Source organism: Salminus brasiliensis, chromosome 25 (genome assembly GCF_030463535.1).
Source record: "Salminus brasiliensis chromosome 25, fSalBra1.hap2, whole genome shotgun sequence".
Classification (NCBI taxonomy): Eukaryota; Metazoa; Chordata; class Actinopteri; order Characiformes; family Bryconidae; genus Salminus; species Salminus brasiliensis.
Window position 1 is genome coordinate 1,153,143 of NC_132902.1, and position 21,822 is coordinate 1,174,964.

Sequence of the window (21,822 nt, forward strand, 5' to 3'; positions counted from 1 at the left end):
TACTAGTGTTAGTACCAGTGTTGATACTAGTGTTAGTACCAGTGTTAGTGTTAATATTAGTACCAGTGTTAGTACCAGTGTTAGTGTTAGTAGTAGTGTTAGTAGTATTATTAGTTTAAGTGTTAGTATTAGTATTACTAGTAGTGTTAGTATTAGTGTTAGTGTTGGTATTAGTATTAGTGTTAGTGTTGGTATTAGTAGTAGCGTAAGTGTTAGTAGTAGTGTCAGTGTTAGTAGTAGTATCAGTGTTAGTGTTAATGTTAATGTTAGTGTTAGTGTTAGTAGTAGTATCAGTGTTAGTGTTAAGGTTAATGTTAGTGTTAGTAGTAGTGTCAGTGTTAGTAGTAGTGTCAGTGTTAGTGTTAAGTGTTAATGTTAATGTTAATGTTAGTGTTAGTAGTAGTGTCAGTGTTAGTAGTAGTATCAGTGTTAGTGTTAATGTTAATGTTAATGTTAGTGTTAGTAGTAGTGTTAGTGTTAGTAGTAGTATCAGTGTTAGTGTTAATGTTAATGTTAATGTTAGTGTTAGTAGTAGTGTTAGTGTTAGTAGTAGTGTCAGTGTTAGTAGTAGTGTCAGTGTTAGTGTTAAGTGTTAATGTTAATGTTAATGTTAGTGTTAGTAGTAGTGTCAGTGTTAGTAGTAGTATCAGTGTTAGTGTTAATGTTAATGTTAATGTTAGTGTTAGTAGTAGTGTCAGTGTTAGTAGTAGTGTCAGTGTTAGTGTTAAGTGTTAATGTTAATGTTAGTGTTAGTAGTAGTGTCAGTGTTAGTGTTAAGGTTAATGTTAGTGTTAGTAGTAGTGTTAGTGTTAATGTTAGTGTTAGTAGTAGTGTTAGTGTTAATGTTAGTCTTAGTAGTAGTGTCAGTATTAGTATTAGTAGTGTTAGTAGTAGTGTTAGTGGTAGTAGTGTTAGTGTTAGTAATGTTAATGTTAGTGTTAGTAGTAGTGTTAGTGTTAATGTTAGTCTTAGTAGTAGTGTCAGTATTAGTATTAGTAGTGTTAGTAGTAGTGTAAGTGTTAGTAGTAGTGTTAGTAGTAGTGTTAGTGTCAGTATAAGTATTAGTAGTCGTGCCGGTAACTCCTCGTTATCTCTGCAGGCTTTAACCCCATGTGGCACGAAACCCTGACCTTCATCCTCCACGTTCCTGAACTGGCTCTGGTTCGCTTCGTGGTGGAGGACCATGACAAGACCTCCAAGAACGACTTCATAGGACAGTACACGCTGCCTTTCTCCTGCTTACAGCAAGGTACTGAGAAGCAGGTGGAGCTGCAGGTGGAGCTTCTTCCTCCAGTGCCTAACCTGCTCTGAGGACCTGCCTCCAGCTTCTGACGTCCCGAAGAATTCGGTGACATGGATTTGATCAGGTTCTGTACACCGAGACCAGCGGCGAGTCTAATCTCACAGCCCCGGTCTGATCCTCCAGCTCTGGGTTTTACAGTCTCGGGTTTTCATCGCGTGATTGGATGAATCGCACATATCCGAGCTGTCAATCAACGGCTCCGAGAGCAAAGCTCAGGCACATGTGAATGTGCTAATGTGCTAAACCACTGCTAATATATGCAGTGGCATGCAAAAGTTTGGACACCCCAGTGGTCCACAGTTCCGTTACTGTATATATTACAATTACCCACTAACCCATCCCACTCGATAGCACCCCCCCCCCCTCCTCCAATCACATTTAATGATGCAACCAGCCACGCCTCCCAAACTGCCACCGGAAAGCGCCGGGTAGCCAGTTTGGCCAGTTGTGCTCTCTCAGGCTCCGGCTGCTGATGGCAGGCGGGCAGCAAGACCCGGTGCACGAACCAGCAATCCTTTGTCCACCCTTTACAAAGCTCTCAGATCTTAATTAGCTTGTTAGCGCTATGGCTAGTGGACAGTCGTCGGCTTATATGGCGTCCAGCTCATGTTGTCCTGTTTGTGTGTTTCAGGATATCGTCACATCCACCTCCTGTCGAAAGATGGCACCAGCATCCCGCCGTCCTCGCTCTTCGTTCACATCAGGATCAAAGAAGGAACCTAGCACCTGCTTATGGGCGGAAACAGTGTCTTCCCAATGACCACAGTAGCTAAGGTAGACGGTGTCCCGTAACTAGCACAGGTCGGTTCTGCGGGAGTGACGGAGGTATCCGGCGGAATGAGGACTAGCGCGCCAAATTTTATTGCTGTATTTATTTTTGGAACTATTAGAATAATGCTTCAGTGTCCAATGTGTCCAATGTGTCCTCTCGTCTGACTTGTCCCATCCTACCGTGTCTCGTCCTGTCTCTGTTCCAGGTGTAGATTTTAGACTTTGAGGTGCAGGCTACTGACTTACTGCGGGTCCCATGACCGTCCTGCGACCCTCCGGAGTGAGGGCAGTGCTGCGTCTCAGCCAAACCCAGGCCCGGAATGTCTCTTTATAGAACCTATAGAACCTTAGAACTAAGGATTTTACTTCAGTATTAATTAGCAGCTCATCTGCTCTAAACTGTGGGGCTGGGTTATTTACACAAACTCAAAGATCGGATCGGATCGGATCAACCAATACTCACAATACAATAGGGAACTCGAATCAGATCGGGGACAAGACCAGTCAAAAAAAACAGATCGGGACGTCCCGAGTTAATCCGTTTGAATTCACAAACACAAAGATCGGATCGGATCGGATCGGAATCAGCCGATACTCATTAGTAGCAGTAGGGAACTCGAATCAGATTGGGGACAAGACCAGTCAAAATAACCAGATTGGGACGTCCCGAGTTAATCCGTTTGATTCACAAACACAAAGATCGGATCACATCGGAATCAGCCGATACTCATTAGCAGCAGTAGGGAACTCGAATCAGATTGGGGACAAGACCAGTCAAAAAAACAGATCGGGACGTCCCGAGTTAATCCGTTTGAATTCACAAACACAAAGATCGGATCAGATCAGATCGGAATCAGCCGATACTCATTAGTAGCAGTAGGGAACTCGAATCAGATTGGGGACAAGACCAGTCAAAATAACCAGATTGGGACGTCCCGAGTTAATCCGTTTGATTCACAAACACAAAGATCGGATCACATCGGAATCAGCCGATACTCATTAGCAGCAGTAGGGAACTCGAATCAGATTGGGGACAAGACCAGTCAAAAAACAGATCGGGACGTCCCGAGTTAATCCGTTTGAATTCACAAACACAAAGATCGGATCAGATCAGATCGGAATCAGCCGATACTCATTAGTAGCAGTAGGGAACTCGAATCAGATTGGGGACAAGACCAGTCAAAATAACCAGATTGGGACGTCCCGAGTTAATCCGTTTGAATTCACAAACACAAAGATCGGATCAGATCAGATCGGAATCAGCCGATACTCATTAGTAGCAGTAGGGAACTCGAATCAGATTGGGGACAAGACCAGTCAAAAAAACAGATCGGGACGTCCCGAGTTAATCCGTTTGAATTCACAAACACAAAGATCGGATCAGATCAGATCGGAATCAGCCGATACTCATTAGTAGCAGTAGGGAACTCGAATCAGATTGAGGACAAGACCAGTCAAAATAACCAGATTGGGACGTCCCGAGTTAATCCGTTTGAATTCACAAACACAAAGATCGGATCAGATCAGATCGGAATCAGCCGATACTCATTAGTAGCAGTAGGGAACTCGAATCAGATTGGGGACAAGACCAGTCAAAATAACCAGATTGGGACGTCCCGAGTTAATCCGTTTGAATTCACAAACACAAAGATCGGATCGGATCAGATCACATCGGAATCAGCCGATACTCCTTAGTAGCAGTAGGGAACTCTGATCAGATCGGGGACAAGACCAGTCAAAATAACTGTATCGGACGTCCCGAGTTAATCCGTTTGAATGTAAACAGAAAACGAGGGGCGTGGTTTAGCAGCGTTTACCGCACATTGTTTGGAGTGACAGTATGGGCATGAAGGCAGGCTAATGGGGTCCATTACACCGCCGGCCTGACCGACTGCAAAAGGCTCAGTTACGGACACTGGAGGAGAGCCGGTGAAAATTTAAAGCGTCCCGACCACAGACCACAGCTGCTGCATGGCTTAATGCTCATCCAGCAATCAAGCAAACCCTGGTCCACCATGTTCTTGACGTCCCCAAAGAGCGGAGGACAGCAAGAGGAGAGACCTGGGGCTTCAGGCCGTCCACAGAGAGCAGGGGGACGGTCAACTGTGGGCAAGGCTAGCTAATGACGCTAAAGTCAACGGCCCTGATGTTGAAAGCCAGGGTGGTGAATGCTGACGCTGGTGACACTGAAAGAGCAGAACCTGGAACCTGGTTTGAGTTAGCGTTAGCATTAGTGCTAGCGCTAGCTAACAGCTAGCTCGCCAGAACTGGCTGCACCTAGCTGGGTTCCCCCTGATTTGTTGGAACGTAGGAACCACAGCTTGGCCTCTCCTCTCTGTTCCCTGAGGGGATTTGTCATGTCCTGATTGTCGCCATGTCGACTCGAAGTGAGGCTAAATGCTACGCTAATTGCCATGGTAATAAAACTATGGGAGATCAATTAGCCATTGATTCAGTTTGATAAAACGGGTAAACGTGGTCGTTCGTCCACTTTGACGCTCACCAGCCCCTATTTCTGTCATTTTTTCGATCTATATAAACGGTGCTGATCGTTGCCCGGCAACTACGTGATGTAATCGTTGGCACCGGCTGGCCGAAGGTTTCAGACTCCTACTGGCTGCAAATCAGCAGGGAGTTCTTCTCTTTAGACCGCCTGTCAAATTCGAGCGACTGTTTTTGTCCAAAAAGGGGCGGGGCAATGCACAATGTGCAAAGTAGCGGAATGCTGAATCTACTGGGTTCATTTATGTATTTATGTATTTAATTATTTATTTATTTATTAGATCATAGGAGGGGACAGATTGTTGTTTCTGATGATTTGCCTGCTATCCTTTTTTTTATACCGTATTTATGCTGCTGGTTAATATTAGTATTATTTTTATACCCTTGTGCTTTTGTCGTACTTCCCGTTGCATATGACCCAAGACTCTCCTCTCCGCTGTTCGTTAATTTGTACGTTAGTCGTATTCCGTGTCCCGACGAGACTTCAAGAAATTCAGGTCCAGAAAGTTAAAATCCACCCCAGCTTTTCTTCCAGGCGGCTGTGAAGCTAAGCTAACTGTGAGGCTAAGCTAAGTTTTTAGAAAGAAAAGGATTTCTACTGTGAAGCTAAGCTAAGATAAGCTAAGCTTAGAATTTTCACAGTGAAGCTAAAATCCTGGGGCATTTGTTTTTAGCTGGAAAGCTAAGCTAACTGTGAGGCTAGGCTAGGATAAGATGGAACAAAAATGGATTTTTACTGTGAAGCCAAGCCAAGCTAAGCTAAGCTAAGCTAAGCTAAGCTAAGATGCGGCCGGGCTGCCCAGGCAGTTTGCACAAAATCCCAGGGTGGGTTTTCACAGTAAAGCTAAGCTAACTGTGAGGCTAAGCTAAGCTAAGCTGCAGCAGAGCTGTCCAGGCCGCTGGCGCAAAAAATACTGGGGTGGATTTTTTTAGCTGTAAAGCTAAGCTAACTGTGAGGCTAGGCTAGGATAAGCTGGAACAAATTTCCTGGGGTGGATTTGTACTTTCTGGACTTTCATTTTTATTATCTCTAGACCTAGCGATAAAAATCTAGCGATATTTTCCCCCAATCCTGTTTGTACGAATGTAAATTGTATGTATTTTGACAGACTTTGCATTTATTCTTTTGCCACGTTCACCCCAGAATAAAGACCAATTTGAGTAAATTCTTTCTTCTACAGACTCATTTTTTGATATAACTACATATTGTTGTTATATAACTATAATTATGACATCATGCTATCATGACACCATGGGGTAAAAATAAGGGATACAGTCTCGTATATGTACTTCTAATTTTACCCCATTTTTGGGGGGCTAATTACCCAATCCCCATTCATGTGAACTCCCCCTATCGCTAGCAATGTCCCCAACAAACACTAGGGGGCACACTAGCATCTCCCCTGCTCTGATACAACCAGCTAATAGACACCAAGGAGTGACGTGACGTCAGAGAGCAGGGCCGGTTGTGCTCCCTCAGACTCCGGCTGCCGATGGCGAGCAGCTCGAACCGTGACTGTCCACGACTACTGTAGATACACTCTATGTCCAAATGTTTGTGGACACCCCTTACTTTAAGCTACACCCATTGCTGACACTTCCTGTAGAGAAGTACTGCCAATAGAATAGGACCATCTGGATCATAAACATCAACCTATTGGCACCATGCCTGCTAAACGTTTGTATGGGATGAGCTGAAAAGGATGAGGTGGTGGACCGGTGGTGATCATCGTCCAATATCCTGACCTCAGTAATGCTTGTGTGGCTGAATGCAATCAAACCCTCACAGCAATGCTCCTCCTCCTCCAAAATCTAGTAGAAAGTCTTCTTCTCTGGACAGTAGAGACAGTCACTCCAACAGAAGCAGGATCAGCTCTTTTTTTTTTTAAATACCCCTGAGGATGTGTCCCAATACTTTTGTCCATATGGCGTATAGTTATTATAGGTATTAATAATATTTTAAATAAAGAAAGAAAGAAAATATGATATGCATGTTTTAGTGTATATGTAAATAAAATACTAATGTATAATAATAATAATAATAAAAACAACAAATAAATGACGTCATTCCTTTGATGCGCGCCGGCCTGGAACCGAAGTTGTCTGCCCCGTTTCCCCCGGCCGGACGCTTTTGGGCGTCGCACCCACAGCAACATGTGAGAGCAGCTACCAAAACAGTCCACCATTAAAGCGGGACTTCGAGGCAGAAATGGTGGGCAAAATCAAGCGCGTGCGGCAGAAGCTCCACCACGGAGCCGTGCGGCTGGAGGCGGAGAGCGGCTCCGGGACCGGGCTGGAGATACAGGCAGCTGGACCAGCGGGGATCCACCAGGACCTGAAGGTAACCAGGTTCTCCAGGAGGGGTGGAACCGATCATTCCCAGGCTGGGGTTTCTAATAAAGTGGCCAGTGAGTGGAAGCTGAAGGTGGGTGTTTCTAATAAAGTGGCCAGTGAGTGGAAGCTGAAGGTGGGTGTTTCTAATAAAGTGGCCAGTGAGTGGAAACACAAAGCTGGGGTTTCTAATAAAGTGGCCAGTGAGTGGAAGCACAAAGCTGGGGTTTCCAATAAAGTGGCCAGTGAGTGGAAACACAAGGCTGGGTGTTTCCAATAAAGTGGCCAGTGAGTGGAAACACAAGGCTGGGTGTTTCCAATAAAGTGGCCAGTGAGTGGAAGCTCAAGGTAGTAGGGGTTTCTAATAAAGTGGCCAGTGAGTGGAAACACAAAGCTGGGGTTTCCAATAAAGTGGCCAGTGAGTGGAAGCACAAAGCTGGGGTTTCCAATAAAGTGGCCAGTGAGTGGAAACACAAGGCTGGGTGTTTCCAATAAAGTGGCCAGTGAGTGGAAACACAAGGCTGGGTGTTTCCAATAAAGTGGCCAGTGAGTGGAAGCTCAAGGTAGTAGGGGTTTCTAATAAAGTGGCCAGTGAGTGGAAGCAGAAGGTGGGTGTTTCCAATAAAGTGGCCAGTGAGTGGAAACACAAGGCTGGGGTTTCCAATAAAGTGGCCAGTGAGTGGAAGCTGAAGGTGGGTGTTTCTAATAAAGTGGCCAGTGAGTGGAAACACAAGGCTGGGGTTTCCAATAAAGTGGCCAGTGAGTGGAAACACAAGGCTGGGTGTTTCCAATAAAGTGGCCAGTGAGTGGAAACACAAGGCTGGGTGTTTCCAATAAAGTGGCCAGTGAGTGGAAACACAAGGCTGGGTGTTTCCAATAAAGTGGCCAGTGAGTGGAAACACAAAGCTGGGGTTTCCAATAAAGTGGCCAGTGAGTGGAAGCACAAGGTGGGTGTTTCTAATAAAGTGGCCAGTGAGTGGAAACACAAGGCTGGGTGTTTCTAATAAAGTGGCCAGTGAGTGGAAACACAAGGCTGGGTGTTTCTAATAAAGTGGCCAGTGAGTGGAAACACAAGGCTGGGTGTTTCTAATAAAGTGGCCAGTGAGTGGAAACACAAGGCTGGGTGTTTCTAATAAAGTGCTCCTTCTCTCCGACAGGCCTTTAACTTCCCGAAAGGAATATTTGCTGGTACCAAAATCAGCCCCGAGGTTCTGGTGCAGACCCTGAAAGTCGATGACCCTCCACCGGTCCAGCCCACCAAGCCCGCAGGAGAGGAGCGCAAAGGTGAGAGGTGACGGGTGGGCTTCAGGTAATGAGGCGCTGTTACAGTTTAGCCACTAGATGGCAGCACCAACCCAGATATTCAGTAAACATCGGGACAGTGGTCCTCTTTAGTAACGCTGTGGCTTCATGATGATGCAAGGTTTCCGATAAAGTGGCCGGAACCTCGGCTAGGTCAGATAACAGGCAGTGGGGTGACGTAGCTCTTATGGGCTTATGTTGGCCACCACCACCCTAATGACAGCGGGTCAGGAGCCGGTCAGAACCTGAAGGGTGCTCATAGACCTAGTGCATCTTTATAGTAAGAGCTGTTTCTAATAAAGTGGCCACGGTTGTTACTTACTGTGTGTGTGTGTGTGTGTGTGTGTGTGTGTGTGTGTGTGTGTGCGCGCTGGCAGTGTGTGAGAGTGTATTGGGGTTGGTAAAGCACTGCTGCTCTATTCTTAGCTCCTCTGCAGTATAAATAACTGATGCGTGAAATAGTTCAGCTGCATCTCAGCACGACTGCCCTTCACACAGTGTGTGTGTGTGTGTGTGTGTGTGTGTGTGTGTGTGTGTGTGTGTGTGTGTGTGAGAGAGAGAGAGAGCATGAGCAAGCGCCAAAGAAAGAGCAAAAAAAAAAAAGAGCAAGATTGGGAAAGAGTGAAGAGACGGGGGATGGGGGGGGGGTGGTATGGACGGTGATCAGTAGGTCAGTTGGATAGACCGTGATCAGTCGGATGGACGGTGATTAGTAGGTCAATCGGATGTAGGTCAGTAGGCCACTCTGTGATTGGTAGGCCAGTGGCGTGGCAGGCGTTCGGTAGGTCAGGAGGCATGTTGGCGGCATGGCGTTGGGCGATGGGTAGGCCAGGAGGCATGGCGATGGGTAGGCCAGGAGGCATGGCGATGGGTAGGCCAGGAGGCATGGCGATGGGTAGGCCAGGAGGCATGGCGATGGGTAGGCCAGGAGGCATGGCGATGGGTAGGCCAGGAGGCATGGCGATGGGTAGGCCAGGAGGCATGGCGATGGGTAGGCCAGGAGGCATGGCGATGGGCGATGGGTAGGCCAGGAGGCATGGCGATGGGCGATGGGTAGGCCAGGAGGCATGGCGATGGGTAGGCCAGGAGGCATGGCGATGGGGAGGCCAGGAGGCATGGCGATGGGGAGGCCAGGAGGCATGGCGATGGGGAGGCCAGGAGGCATGGCGATGGGCGATGGGGAGGCCAGGAGGCATGGCGATGGGCGATGGGGAGGCCAGGAGGCATGGCGATGGGCGATGGGGAGGCCAGGAGGCATGGCGATGGGCGATGGGGAGGCCAGGAGGCTGGGCGATGGGCGATCGGTAGGCCGCTAGGCATGGTGTGATGGTTTTCTGCACAGTGGACCAAAACGGCCAGCTGTCCAGTAATCACCCTCTGACGTGGGCAGTCCTGACAGCTGAGGAGCTTCTTGTCCTTTAGTCCCGTTTGCCCGGTTTCCCCCCGGGTCTAAACCAGGTCACTGCACGTGTGATGGGTCAGAGGTTTATGTGTCGGTCATGACCTTTTATTGATTGGTTTAAGCTGCCAATCTAGTGTGGGATGGGGGGGGTGGGCTTCTTTCAGTAGACCTTGGTGAGACCCTCATGAGTTCATCTCACACACTGGATGAGAAGTCGGTGGAATTGTACACCCCCCCCCCCCCCCCCCCCCCCCTTGCGTTTCATCCAGCGCCGGGTCGATGCGCCTGCGCCTCTGCTTTGACAGGACGGGATCTTTAATCGGAGGTATCGGTGTCTCGCCTCGACCCCGAAAAACCACCTTCTTAACCCCCGCCGGGGGGGTGGGGGGGGCTAGATGGAGGCAGATGGAATGTTCTGTCCATCCCTAATTGAGCCGTGTCCATTTCTGCCAGCTTTTGGAAGTGGATACCCGCGGTGGGCAGGATGTGGTGTGAAGGGGTGGGGGAGGAGGGCTGCAGGCTGAGCTTGGGTTGCAGTGGGCTGGTGGAGATGCTATCGCGCTGCTACAGCACATTGAACATGCCTGTTTTTGCTGCTGCGGGTGGTGGAGGAGGGATCCATCGCTGTCTCCATCTTCACTGCTGCGTCGCGCCTCCTCTCCTTAAAGCGGTGGTTCTGCGACCGTCTGCCGAGGCGTGTTCAGAGTCTGGCTCTCCGTTTCTGCCTGTGAAGCTAATGTCGCTAACAAATAATGGAAGCGTATATCCCACCAGTTAGCATCAGGCCCAAACCATCGGTTATCTAGAACGTGGTGATGGTAGTAGTGGTTATCTAGAAGCCTGAAATTTGTCCGTGGTTCCTTTTGGTGGTTCTCCTCCTGAGTCTTAGTTCCTACTCATGCTTTTGGGGAGGTTCTCCTTTGAGGATTGGTTCTGCTCAGTGGTACTTCCTCATGCTTTTAGGAAGGTTCTGCGTTTGAGACTTTTGTTGTTCTCCATTCTTTCTCAGGCTCTTGGAGGTTCTCATTGTGAGTCTTGGTTCCTCTCTGAGGTTCTTACTCATGTTTTCAGAGAGGTCCTCTTTTGAATCTTGGTTCTACTCGGGCGTTCTTCATCATGCTCTAAGAGGTTCTCCCTTTGAGTCTTGGTTCTTCTCTGGGGTTCTTCCTGATGCTTTTAGAAAGGTTCTGCGTTTGAGTCTTTTGTTCTTCTCTGTTCTTTCCCATGCTCTCAGAGGTTCTTGGGTTCTTAGAGTCTTGGTTCCTCTGAGGTTCTTCCTCATGTATCAGGGAGGTCTTCTTCTGAATCTTGGTTCTACTCAGTCATTCTCCATCATGCTCTTAGAGGTTCTCCCTTTGAGTCTTGGTTCCCCTCAGTGGTTTTCAGGGAGGTCTTCTTATAAATCTTGGTTCTACTCAGTGGTTCATCATCATGCTTTTAGGGAGGTTCTCCGTTTTAGTCTTTGTTCTTTCTCCTGCTCTTAGAGGTTCTCTGTTTGAGTCTTGGTTCCTCTTAGTGGTTCTTCCTAACGCTGTTAGAGAGGTTCTCCCTTTGAGTCTTGGTTCCTCTTAGTGATTCTCCCTAACGCTGTTGGAGAGGTTCTCCTTTTGAGGATTGGTTCTTCTCAGTGGTTCTCCACAGACATCCCATTAACACCAGACCCACCCTGAATGACTCTGTTTTTACGTCTTAACCGTTTAAGGAATGCGCCCGGAGACACCGAGGCTCGGCCTGGGAGAAGGGGGCGTGTCTACAAAATGAGGCTCCGCCTCTGGTCTCTACTGCTCAGACTCTGATCCTCCAGGCGTCGCTCCCAACCGTCCCCTAAAGCTGATGGAAGGCTGACCGCTCACCGTGGCTGGTCATCTCGTTAGGCCGTAGTGTCTGAGCTCGTTAATCTCCAATCAAGTCGGTAATTAAAAGCAGCAGTGGTACGGTTCACGTTCTTTAGCGCTGATTGACTTAATTAGCTGCTGATGATGAAGATGATGGTGGTTGTAGCTGTGGCCCTGCAGCTATCGGGCTCTTGACCGCTGGGAATGCGCTAACGAGCTGTATTGTCTGTAATGATTGCCACAGTGGCGGTTTTAACCGGTAGCATCCTGGCTGTTGTCGTTACAGCTATTTAAAGGGAAATTACACCACAATTTTTTTTCTTCAGAAATGTCATCATTAAAATTTTCTTTATGTAAACAAAGTCGTTCCGAGTGGATTTGGTGTGAATCCTTCTGCAGATGGAGAATCGGAACGAATCGGAATCGCTCACAGTGGCGGTGAATGGAACCAGACGTCTTAAAGTAACCACATCGTGGGAAAATGACTCTAGAACCTTCCGGTTGGCTCTGTGGTCCAAGCAGTTTAACTATGCTAACAAAACTTTTTTAAAAAGCCTGTTTTAAATGTACTTAATTTACCAATCAGATCAGAGCTCATTTACATATAAATCAAATTGGTTAAACCTTTTTTTTGTTTTTAATCCCTCAGGAAAAAAATGAATTAGAATACGAGCCTTGTAATATGTGGGTTATAGCTCTGCTTTTGAGGGTAATAAATGTCTAACGGTGAAACTGCTTAACTTTTGCTGACGAATAATCAGCTAACGTTACCGCTACGCCGCTAAACGCCCACTGGTTTCGATGGCAGTGTGTTTAAGCTGAGGAAAGTATTGTTGTGCCGTCTGAGTGGCGTGAAATCGATCACTGCCAAGAGATTGAACTCCATCTACTCCCACGAGGCTTCGGAGTGGCGCTGAGGCTAACCCGGTCTCATTTTACCTCGGCTAAGGCGTAATTGCTGTCTGAAGTTTGCTGCTTTAGTTTTCCACTGAAGCTAAGCTGCTAAACGTAGCAAAATAACGGACACTTAAGCCTTACCAGCCGTTAGCATGGTGCTAACGGCCTTCCTTAATGACCTCAAGCTCCTCGAACCGTGTGGAGGTGTTCAGTAATACAAAGAATACAAACATATGGAAGTTCGTTGCTGTTCATAGTTGCTAATAATTGCTAACAATGTTTTCAAAAATGGTGCTTTGGTGGTCTCAAAGAATAGAAACGAAAAGCCCCCTCACTGAGATTTACTGAACGGTTTTAAATAAGTGGACGCTAGGTGAAATTAGCACTGTGCTAATTGTTGAGGTAAAAGTAGCTACGCAATGGTAACAATCTTACAGAGATTGCTGGTGAATGGAGATATTTTGGCTAGCTAAGGAGTGGTAGCTTTTACCTCAGCAGTTAGCGCATTGGTGAGTTTAATGGAGATGTCTTGGCTAGCTAAGGAGTGGTAGCTTTTACCTCAGCAGTTAGCGCATTGGTGAGTTTAATGGAGATGTCTTGGCTAGCTTAGGAATGGTAGCTTTTACCTCAGCAGGTGACTGTGCTGGAGAAGAGTGTCTGCTAAATGTATAAAGTTAGCATCGTGCTAATTGCTGAGGTAAATGTTACCATCTCTGGTTCGCTACATTAGCCTGGAAGCTCTAGCGTGAAAATACTGAAGCTAAGCTTCACACGCCGGCTACTACGTATGGGGGGGCTAAGGTCGCTAGCCTTAGCTAGCTAATGATTAGGGTGTTGATGGTCTTTGGGCCCCGAACTGGATCTGACCACTGTTTTAACTGGGGCTGTTTTTCTGATATGATGTGTGTGTGTGTGTGTGTGTGTGTGTGTGTGTGTGTGTGTGTGTGTTTTTGTTTCCTTAACATCACCTTTATCCAAGTGCTGGGCTTTTCCACCGATTGGACATCAAGGCGTCCACTCTCAGGGCCGGCGTGGGAACTGCGTTATCTTTTCCACACACACACACACACACACACACACACACACACACACACACACACACACTAGTAGACTGTCCACTGGGCTGCAATACAGAACCTATGTCCAGGGCTGCATGATCGAATACACACACACACACACACACCTACACACTGACCACAGATAGCCTCTCTCACTGTTTGACACACACTTTTGATCTTTTGTTGTTTTAAAATAATGCAAAAAACACACACACACACACACACACACACACACACACACACACACACACATCCTGTGCTGTGGTGCCGGTGCTCAGGCTCGCAGGCTGCTGTGGCTGATAGGGCAGCTCCATCCGGGAGCAGGAAGTTCCACACACAGCTACAATAACACACACCACGCTAATCACTACACACACACAGCCAGCTGCTAACATGCTATCGTCTCCAGTCTCACACACACACACACACACGCACGGTTGCCGTCTAGTGTACGGCTAAATAATGTGGGCAGAAATGCTTAATGCTACTTTCTGCTAGCCTCCCTATGGGATTCTAATGTTACGTTAGCACAAAGCTAACAGCACTTGAATGTTGTGGGTCTGGGGAAGCGGACTCTGCATGTCCGTTCTGTCCCGATATGTTGAATAAAGTTATATTAATGTAAATATATACGATATTTACATCTTTGTTTGTTTGTTTGTTTGTTTGTTTGTTTTTTCCCCTCATCCAGGTAGAGAGGAGAAGAAACAGCAGTCGAAGAAGGAGAAGATGAAGGAGCGACGGCAGCGGTGGCTAAACAGTGAGCACCTCTTTACCGTTAGCATTTTTGTTTTGGTGCCACTGTGCCACTGCACCAGCACCAGCAGATCCCCTTCTGGGGGGCGCCCACGGGGGTGGTAAAAGGGCCCGGAGTGGTCCTATAGGCTGAGAAGACGGCAGCAGGTGAGCCTTGTGGCACCGTACCGGCCCGAAGAGCCCCGAATTGCCTTGACGGACTAGAGGTTCTACTTTTGGAGGTTCTACAGTTCGCGAAAAGCACCTTAAGAGGTTCCCCCACAGTTCCTCCACCTTAAGGAACTATGTGAAGGCACCCCTACCTCAGCATAAGGCTGTATCTATACGTTTTTAGTAACATTATTATTTTGATTCATAAATTGTAAGAATTATTCTGCGTATTTTACCGTGTTCTCACTAGTGCAGTAACTCAGCAGCCGCTTGCCCCCCTCCCTGATGCGTCTCGGTGTCGCCGTGTCTGCAGGATCCTCCGTTACCCGTAACCGCGCTCATTGGAAACCGAATCTGAGGAGCCAATCAATGCCCCGCGTAACACTAGCCCGGCCCGGGGTGATTATAATTAGGGCTTAATGGGGATTTTGACTCTCTGCAACCCGACGCAGGAGCGCTGGAGGACGCGCAGCTATTAAAACGAACGAGGGCAGAATGTATCGATCGCTTTTGATGCCGTCATGGTCAGCGGACAGCACTGGGTTGGGTGGGGGCCTGGCTGACCTCTGAGAGTCCGCTGTTGGCTCAGTTGCGCGGCTGGAAAAAAGGCCAAGATCGGCGTTTAAGTTGTGGCTGGGTTCGGGACGGTGAGCGCCAGTGCAGCCAGTGCTGGTGGTTCGTATGGTATCCGCTCTATTTGGGCGGGGTTTAGGAAACGGCTGGGTTGTCTGGCAGCTGGCCATTCAGACACCGCCTCTTTTTCAACGTCGCCGGGTCCCTGGCCTCACCGCACCACCTAACGGACGCCTGTGCCGGCCAACATCCCTTAAGGAGAGGGCGTGAGGGCCGCCTACCCACCCAGTTGTGCTCTCCCCGACTCCGGCTGCTGATGGCTAAGCAGGAGGGCTCAGGATTCGCAGCTCCTGAGCCCGCAGTGACCACTGCCTCCATTACTTCCAAATATTACTACAGATTCAGACGCTCAATTGGCCAACACACTCTCTTTTACTTACACACACACACACACACACACACACACACACACACACACTCACATCCTGTCATCATAGTCTAAGAATCCGGCTGTAGGCCGTAAGTGAGTAATAAGGTGACCTCTGTTTGGAGAAGTCCAGATTTGGTGCTGTCTGTGTTTTGGTTAGATATGATTCAGTGTGTGTGTGTGTGTGTGTGTGTGTGTGTGTGTGTGCGCACGCACAGAGGTCAGCGCGATTAAGGTGGCTCGTGAGCAGCAGGTGGCGCTGGAGCGCAGGAAGGCCACGCCGGTGGTGGGGGATATGAGGGTACTTGCCGACGCTCTGCCCGAACTGACCCAACTCCTGCCCACCGTCCGAGCAGCCAGCAGCGCATCAGCCCGGAGACAGAAAGGGTACAGTAACTACGCCTCTCTCGCCCTCTCTCTCTCTCGCCCCTCACTCTCTCGCTCGTCCTGTCCCCCTGTCTGAGCACTGGTGTGTTTTAGTCCAGTTGGGTCTCATTCATCCTCCCTCAGTCTAAACACACCCTGATTGGTTGGCCGGCCTGTTTACACGACGCGTAGAGTTCATCAAGAAGCGGAACTCGTTTCTGACACACAGACCAGCGCGAGTATACACACACACACACACACACACACACACACACAATAATGAAGACCTTAAAGGACACACACACACACGTCGGTCTTAACCTATTTTTTCTCTTTAATCCCTCAGCAACACTGCGCTCTCTCTCCTCCCTCGCTCTCTCTCTCTCTCTTTTCCGCTTTGCACTGTCCCGGCATTAAACACCCATTAACTGCCTTCCTAACTCTGTCTCTGCCTCTCTTTCTCTCTTCTTTCCCTTTTTTTTTTCTTTATTTATGTTTCTCTGTATGTTTCTTTATTTTTATACATTTTTCTTTTTTTCTTTTTCTCTTTTCTATTTTTATCTTTCTTTTTTATTTATTTTCTCTTTTTTCATTTTTCTTTATTTCTCTTCTTTTTCATTTTTTCTCGTTTTTCATTTCTCTTTTGCTTCTTTTGCGTTTTCTTTCTTTCTATTTCTTTTTGTGTTTTTCTTTTTAGTTTATATTTTCTTTTATTCTTTTTAATTTTCATTTTTTTAATTCACCTTTTTCCTCCTCCTGCTTCATATTTAATCTTCTTATTTGTATCCAGTCTTTTTCTCTTGTTTTCCTGCATTGTTTGAAGTGTGTAACATTACGGATCCACTGAAATGAGTTCTGACCTCTCTCTCTCTCTCTCTCTCTCTCTCTCTCTCTCTCTCTCTCTCTCTCTCAGTGTGGTGAAGAAGAAAGCAGAGCCTACAGACTACTCTCAGATGAAGCCTGCGCAGAAGAGGAAGTTACTGTAAGAGAGAATTCCCACCTAAACTGATTACGTTTGATCTGTAAAGTGTGTGTGTGTGTGTGTGTGTGTGTGTGTGTGTGTGTGTGTGAGATGCTTTCGAGCTTATGATTGTCTATGTTTTGATCTCAGGGAGACAGAAGCATCCCGCTTCAGCGAAGCCATGAAAAACCCCGCCTTCAAGACCAATCCGCTGGCAGCGATTGGAGAACACCTGAGGAAACGCCTCAGACAGGAAGATGAACAGAGTTAACAACCCACCCCCCAAGACTGTTCCCCACACACCACCACCACCACCACCCCTCCACTGCTCCCGAACAGTGTCTCAAATCTACGCTGGACCCGCCGTCCCGGCTGGACCCAACTGGCCAGCGTCCCAGTCAGGACTTTTGAGGGGGCAGTTCAGCGAACGGTCAGATCGACATGACTGATCACCGAGACCTGCTTCATATCCGACGTGAGCTTCTTTAGTTTGCGACGGGAGATGCTAGGCTAACGTCGCTAAGAGACTTAAGCTGTCACCAATCTCATCTATGTGTGTGCCTGCCTTACTTTAGTCTATAAACCCAAACGTAGACATCTCCACACTGCTTACTTTAGTCTATAACCCCAAACGTAGACGTCTCCACACTGCTTACTTTACTCTATAAACCCAAACGTAGACGTCTCCACACTGCTTACTTTACTCTATAAACCCAAACGTAGACGTCTCCACACTGCTTACTTTACTCTATAAACCCAAACGTAGACATCTCCACACTGCTTACTTTAGTCTATAACCCCAAACGTAGACGTCTCCACACTGTTTACTTTACTCTATAACCCCAAACGTAGACGTCTCCACACTGTTTACTTTACTCTATAAACCCAAACGTAGACGTCTCCACACTGCTTACTTTAGTCTATAAACCCAAACGTAGACGTCTCCACACTGCTTACTTTACTCTATAAACCCAAACGTAGACGTCTCCACACTGCTTACTTTAGTCTATAACCCCAAACGTAGACGTCTCCACACTGTTTACTTTAGTCTATAAACCCAAACATAGACGCCCAACAGAGCTTACTTTAGTCTAGAAACCCAAACGTAGACGTCTCCACACTGTTTACTTTAGTCTATAAACCCAAACATAGACGCCCAACAGAGCTTACTTTACTCTAGAAACCCAAACGTAGACGTCTCCACACTGCTTACTTTAGTCTGTAACCCCAAACGTAGACGTCTCCACACTGCTTACTTTAGTCTATAACCCCAAACGTAGACGTCTCCACACTGCTTACTTTAGTCTATAAACCCAAACGTAGACGTCTCCACACTGCTTACTTTAGTCTATAAACCCAAACGTAGACGTCTCCTCTGAGCTTACTTTACTCTTTAAACCCAAACGTAGACGTCTCCTCAGAGCTGACTTTACTCTATAAACCCAAACGTAGACGTCTCCTCTGAGCTTACTTTACTCTATAACCCCAAACGTAGACGTCTCTATTATTATTATTATTATTTATTTAAATTTTTTTTTCAATATTGTGCAGACCTAGTTTTAAAAAAGCTTTTTGGTTAAAAACGATTTTTTTTAAATGTAGCGTCTCCAGAGGATTGTAAAGCAAATAGACGAATTTGGTGACAGTCCAAATCCAGTGTTTGTTAGCAACATTAGCCTAGCATCTTCCGTTGTAAACTAAAGAAGCACACTTACGATACCGAACTTGTCTCGGCTGATCGTCTGAATCTGGGGTCAGCAAAATCTTGCAAAAGTAATTTTTTCGCCGAACTGCTTCTTTTAATATTTAATTCTATAAATGTATATAAAATTCACAGTTAATTTGTGAATAAATAATAATAATACAACACCAAGCAACAGACCAATCAAAAACATCCAATGGATTTCAGACCATTTTGATCCATTTCTATTGGTCCGTCTTTCAAAATGTCAATTGAACTGCCAATAGAAACGCTCCAAAATGAGGTACTAGACAGTGATGGTGTGTTAATAAAACGTGCATGTGTGTTGGCCACCTTCCTTTTGGTTCTCATGACTACGGCTGTTGGCTGGTGGTCCTCGTCCGTGAGCAGAGCCCACTGAGATGCACACATCCCAGAAAGAAGAGCCCAGCGGTCAGAGTTTGCAGCGGTCAGTCCATGTTGGGTTTCCCGGGGTTCTCCTCGTGTTCACTCCAGATCCCGATTAAAAGAACTGTGCTCAACCCTCTGCCTCCACTGCTGTCTCTCTGAACGCCTCTCGGGCCGCCTGGCCTCCCTCGCTCAGGGAGAATATCCATGGCAACACTGCTCGGAAACAGGCGAGAGGAACCTGAGAAGAACTTTCGGTAGCGTGTTGTCGGAAGGTGCTAATTTACCCAGATTTTCATGTGCTGTACTGGAGACTCGTTCGCCTTCTGTTACAGTACAGGGCGGCCAATCAGAGCAGAGCTCATCAACATACAGCTGGATTAGCTAGCTAGCTAAAATTGACAATAAATAAAAAAATTACGAAAAGAGTGAAAAAATTACAGAAAAAGTCGCATTTTAAGAATAACATTAACGTAAAAAAAAATACCAGCCAGAAACAAGCTAATCACTCGTTAGCAAAGTTAGCCGCTCATGTTTGCCACACTGCTCTTTGTTCCCTAAATTTTTTTAAATATATATTTTTTTGTCAATTATCACTGCTAGCTAGCTAGCTATCTGTAAGTACCCTAAGAACAGTCTTCCCTAATTTCGGCCACTTCCGCATTTTTCACGTTTCATGTTTTTTTTGCCAACTGCTTGGATGAATTAAAAAAAAACGCAAACTTCCGCCTTAGAGAGGCAAACTTGACGCTAAAACTGAAAAAATTGAGGCTAAAAAACATTGCTAACAATGCAGTATCATGTGCGTCTACAGAGGAAGCTAATCCAGCACAGCTAGCTAGTTCAGCTAACTTGAGGTGACCTAATGTCCTCACTTTGCTTCGGGCTGGACTGTCCACAGATTTCTAGTCGCCTCATGTAACTAGCGTAGCTGCGTCCCTAGGCCCAGGCCGAAGCCAAGCTAGGCTACGCTTCTCGGCCGCTGCGTCTCAGAAGGCTGTTCCGGAGGGACGGACCCTTACCGTATACAGCCTAGAAAGGCAGCCTACCTGGGCCTAGGTTACCCACAGTTCTCTGCGCACAAATTGTCGTTCTGTAACAAATTGTCGGCTAGCTAGCGCTAGTTGAGCTAACTGGTTGCCAGTTATGTGGCTGATGTGATTAGCTAGCGTTTGCTGTGGTAACTTTGTGGTAACTCGAGATGGTCGTTGGTGTTGTGGCTAAGCTAGTCCCTGTGGCTGAGTTAGCCATGGCTACGGCAGCTAGCGTTGTGTGAACGTTGAATTGTGGAAAGTTCGCTAAAGTCTGAGGGATTAAGAGATGTTGGGAAACGCTCACGTACCAAATGAAGGCGTACAAATGTTTAGGGGTTAGGGTTTAGGGTTTAGGGTTTGAATTCGCACCTTTTAGGCTTGAGCGTAAACTCCAGCCTGTGGTTCAACCCTCTGCAGAGTGAGGTTCAGCTCTGTCGGAGGGCTGCGAGGGACAGGCCGCCCTGCCGCCCTGTTGGGCTTCTGAAGGATTATATATGAGCAAAGCAAACGCAATCAATACAGCGCAGGGAGGGAGGGCGAGAGACCATTAGCTTTCATTAATAAACCATCAGAGAGAGAGAGACGTGTGTCAGTGGAGCAAGCACATGAGCTGCTCTGCGGCACTCTGTACCCGACCCTGAGACCCGACCCCTTAAGCTACGCTGTGTGGACAAAAGTATTGGGACGCCTGATCCTGCTTCTGTTGAAGTAACTGTCTCTACTGTCTTTGATTGCACTCAAGAGCGACAAGAGCGTGTGTCAGTGAGGTCAGGATGCTGGGTGATGACGATGATCACCACCCCACCTTCATCATCCTCAACTCATCACCAACTCATCCCATCCCAAAAGTACTGGCTGGAGCACCGCCATCGTTCCAGGCTGCAAGCTGCACTCACACATCTGTGCACAGCAATGGGTGCAGCTTAAAGTAGCTCAATGTATTCATTAGGAGGGGTGTCCACAAACATTTGGACACGTTGGGCACCTGTTTTTTTTTTTTGTTTGTTTTTTTGTTTTTTAAACTGATATGGGCCTAATTTGTGTTTTAAAGAAAATATGGTCAAAAATGTTCTGTAAAACTATTTTTTGTGTTTATATATACATACAATATTCATGTTGTATGATAATTTGTATATATATATATATTATATAACTATTTGTCTTTGTTGCTATATTATATAATATATGTAATATGTATTTTGTTACATAGCAAAAATAGCGGATAAGATCTAAAGTAACTAACCACAGTATTTGATTATATATACTTTTATATATGTATACTAAGGACTGGATTAGTGGATTAGTACTGTAGATTTTTGTTAGTGCTATAAAAAAACATACATTTATCTATTTTATTTTACTATGAACATTTATAAATGTGTAACAGGGTGGTAAATGTAATCTATTCTGCTTGTAAAACACATAAGTTGAACCGAACAGAGCTAATTTGCCCATAAAGGCTGTTAATGCTTAATGTTTGAGTGTTTGTTTATTATTATAAATGAATCAGTGTTTATTAATATAGGTTTAATTCATGGAATATATTTGTATAGTAAAGATATTTACCTAACTCCAACATTTACACACATTATTACACTGGTTATTATAACTGTAATAAAACTGAACATGTTTTTCTTTTTGTAACTAAACTTCATTTATAGAATCGAAATATAAGCAAAAATATGACACTTAAAACAGGTTATTTACAATATTTGTATTTATCAAAATGGTCATTTTTTATTTATTAATAATAAATTAATTGAAAGTGAGCATAAAAATATTTATTCTACTTTTTTATAATAATAAAAATAATTTCTTAGAATAGTAATAATTTATAATAATAATAATAATAATAATAATAATTGGGAAGTTGGGGTGATGAAGGTGATCCGGACCTCACTAACTCTTCAATCAAATCCTCACAGCAATGCTCAAATCCCACATCTAGAAGAAAGTCCTCTTCTCTGGACAGTAGAGACAGTAGAGCAGTTGTAGTGAATGAGCAGGTGTCCCCATACTTTTGTCCACAGACCCCGGAAAAACACACGAACTATGGAACGACGGC

The 21,822-nt window shown here is 46.1% G+C and overlaps 3 protein-coding genes across 3 annotated transcripts in view; all 3 read left to right on the plus strand.

The window, feature by feature from the left end:
• plcd4a (phospholipase C, delta 4a) overlaps window positions 1-3,091 on the plus strand; it is a 17,143-nt gene extending 14,052 nt beyond the window's left edge. Inside the window, exons 14-15 of the mRNA XM_072671025.1 lie at window positions 1,100-1,249; window positions 1,935-3,091. Of these exons, the coding sequence (XP_072527126.1) occupies window positions 1,100-1,249; window positions 1,935-2,026 (242 nt within the window). The 3' untranslated portion in view covers window positions 2,027-3,091. The remainder of the gene's footprint in view (window positions 1-1,099; window positions 1,250-1,934) is intronic.
• The window catches only part of nab1a (NGFI-A binding protein 1a (EGR1 binding protein 1)), a 130,692-nt gene that overhangs the window by 98,855 nt on the left and 10,015 nt on the right, over window positions 1-21,822 (plus strand). The gene's annotated exons all lie outside the window — the stretch shown is intronic.
• On the plus strand, window positions 6,706-18,857 carry slx9 (SLX9 ribosome biogenesis factor). Its single transcript, XM_072671026.1, has 6 exons — window positions 6,706-6,917; window positions 8,065-8,191; window positions 14,093-14,161; window positions 15,526-15,694; window positions 16,587-16,655; window positions 16,785-18,857. The coding sequence occupies exons 1-6, from the start codon at window positions 6,786-6,788 to the stop codon at window positions 16,903-16,905; spliced, it is 687 nt and encodes a 228-aa protein (XP_072527127.1). The 5' UTR covers window positions 6,706-6,785; the 3' UTR covers window positions 16,906-18,857.

What these genes read in the sequence shown, in the direction of transcription:
- slx9 (XM_072671026.1), top strand. Translation starts at nt 6,786, where the DNA reads ATGGTGGGCAAAATCAAGCGCGTGCGGCAGAAGCTCCACCACGGAGCC. An exon ending in CGCAGGAGAGGAGCGCAAAG is followed by an intron (nt 8,192 to 14,092) that starts GTGAGAGGTGAC and finishes CCCCTCATCCAG; the next exon opens with GTAGAGAGGAGAAGAAACAG. An exon ending in ACGGCAGCGGTGGCTAAACA is followed by an intron (nt 14,162 to 15,525) that starts GTGAGCACCTCT and finishes GCGCACGCACAG; the next exon opens with AGGTCAGCGCGATTAAGGTG.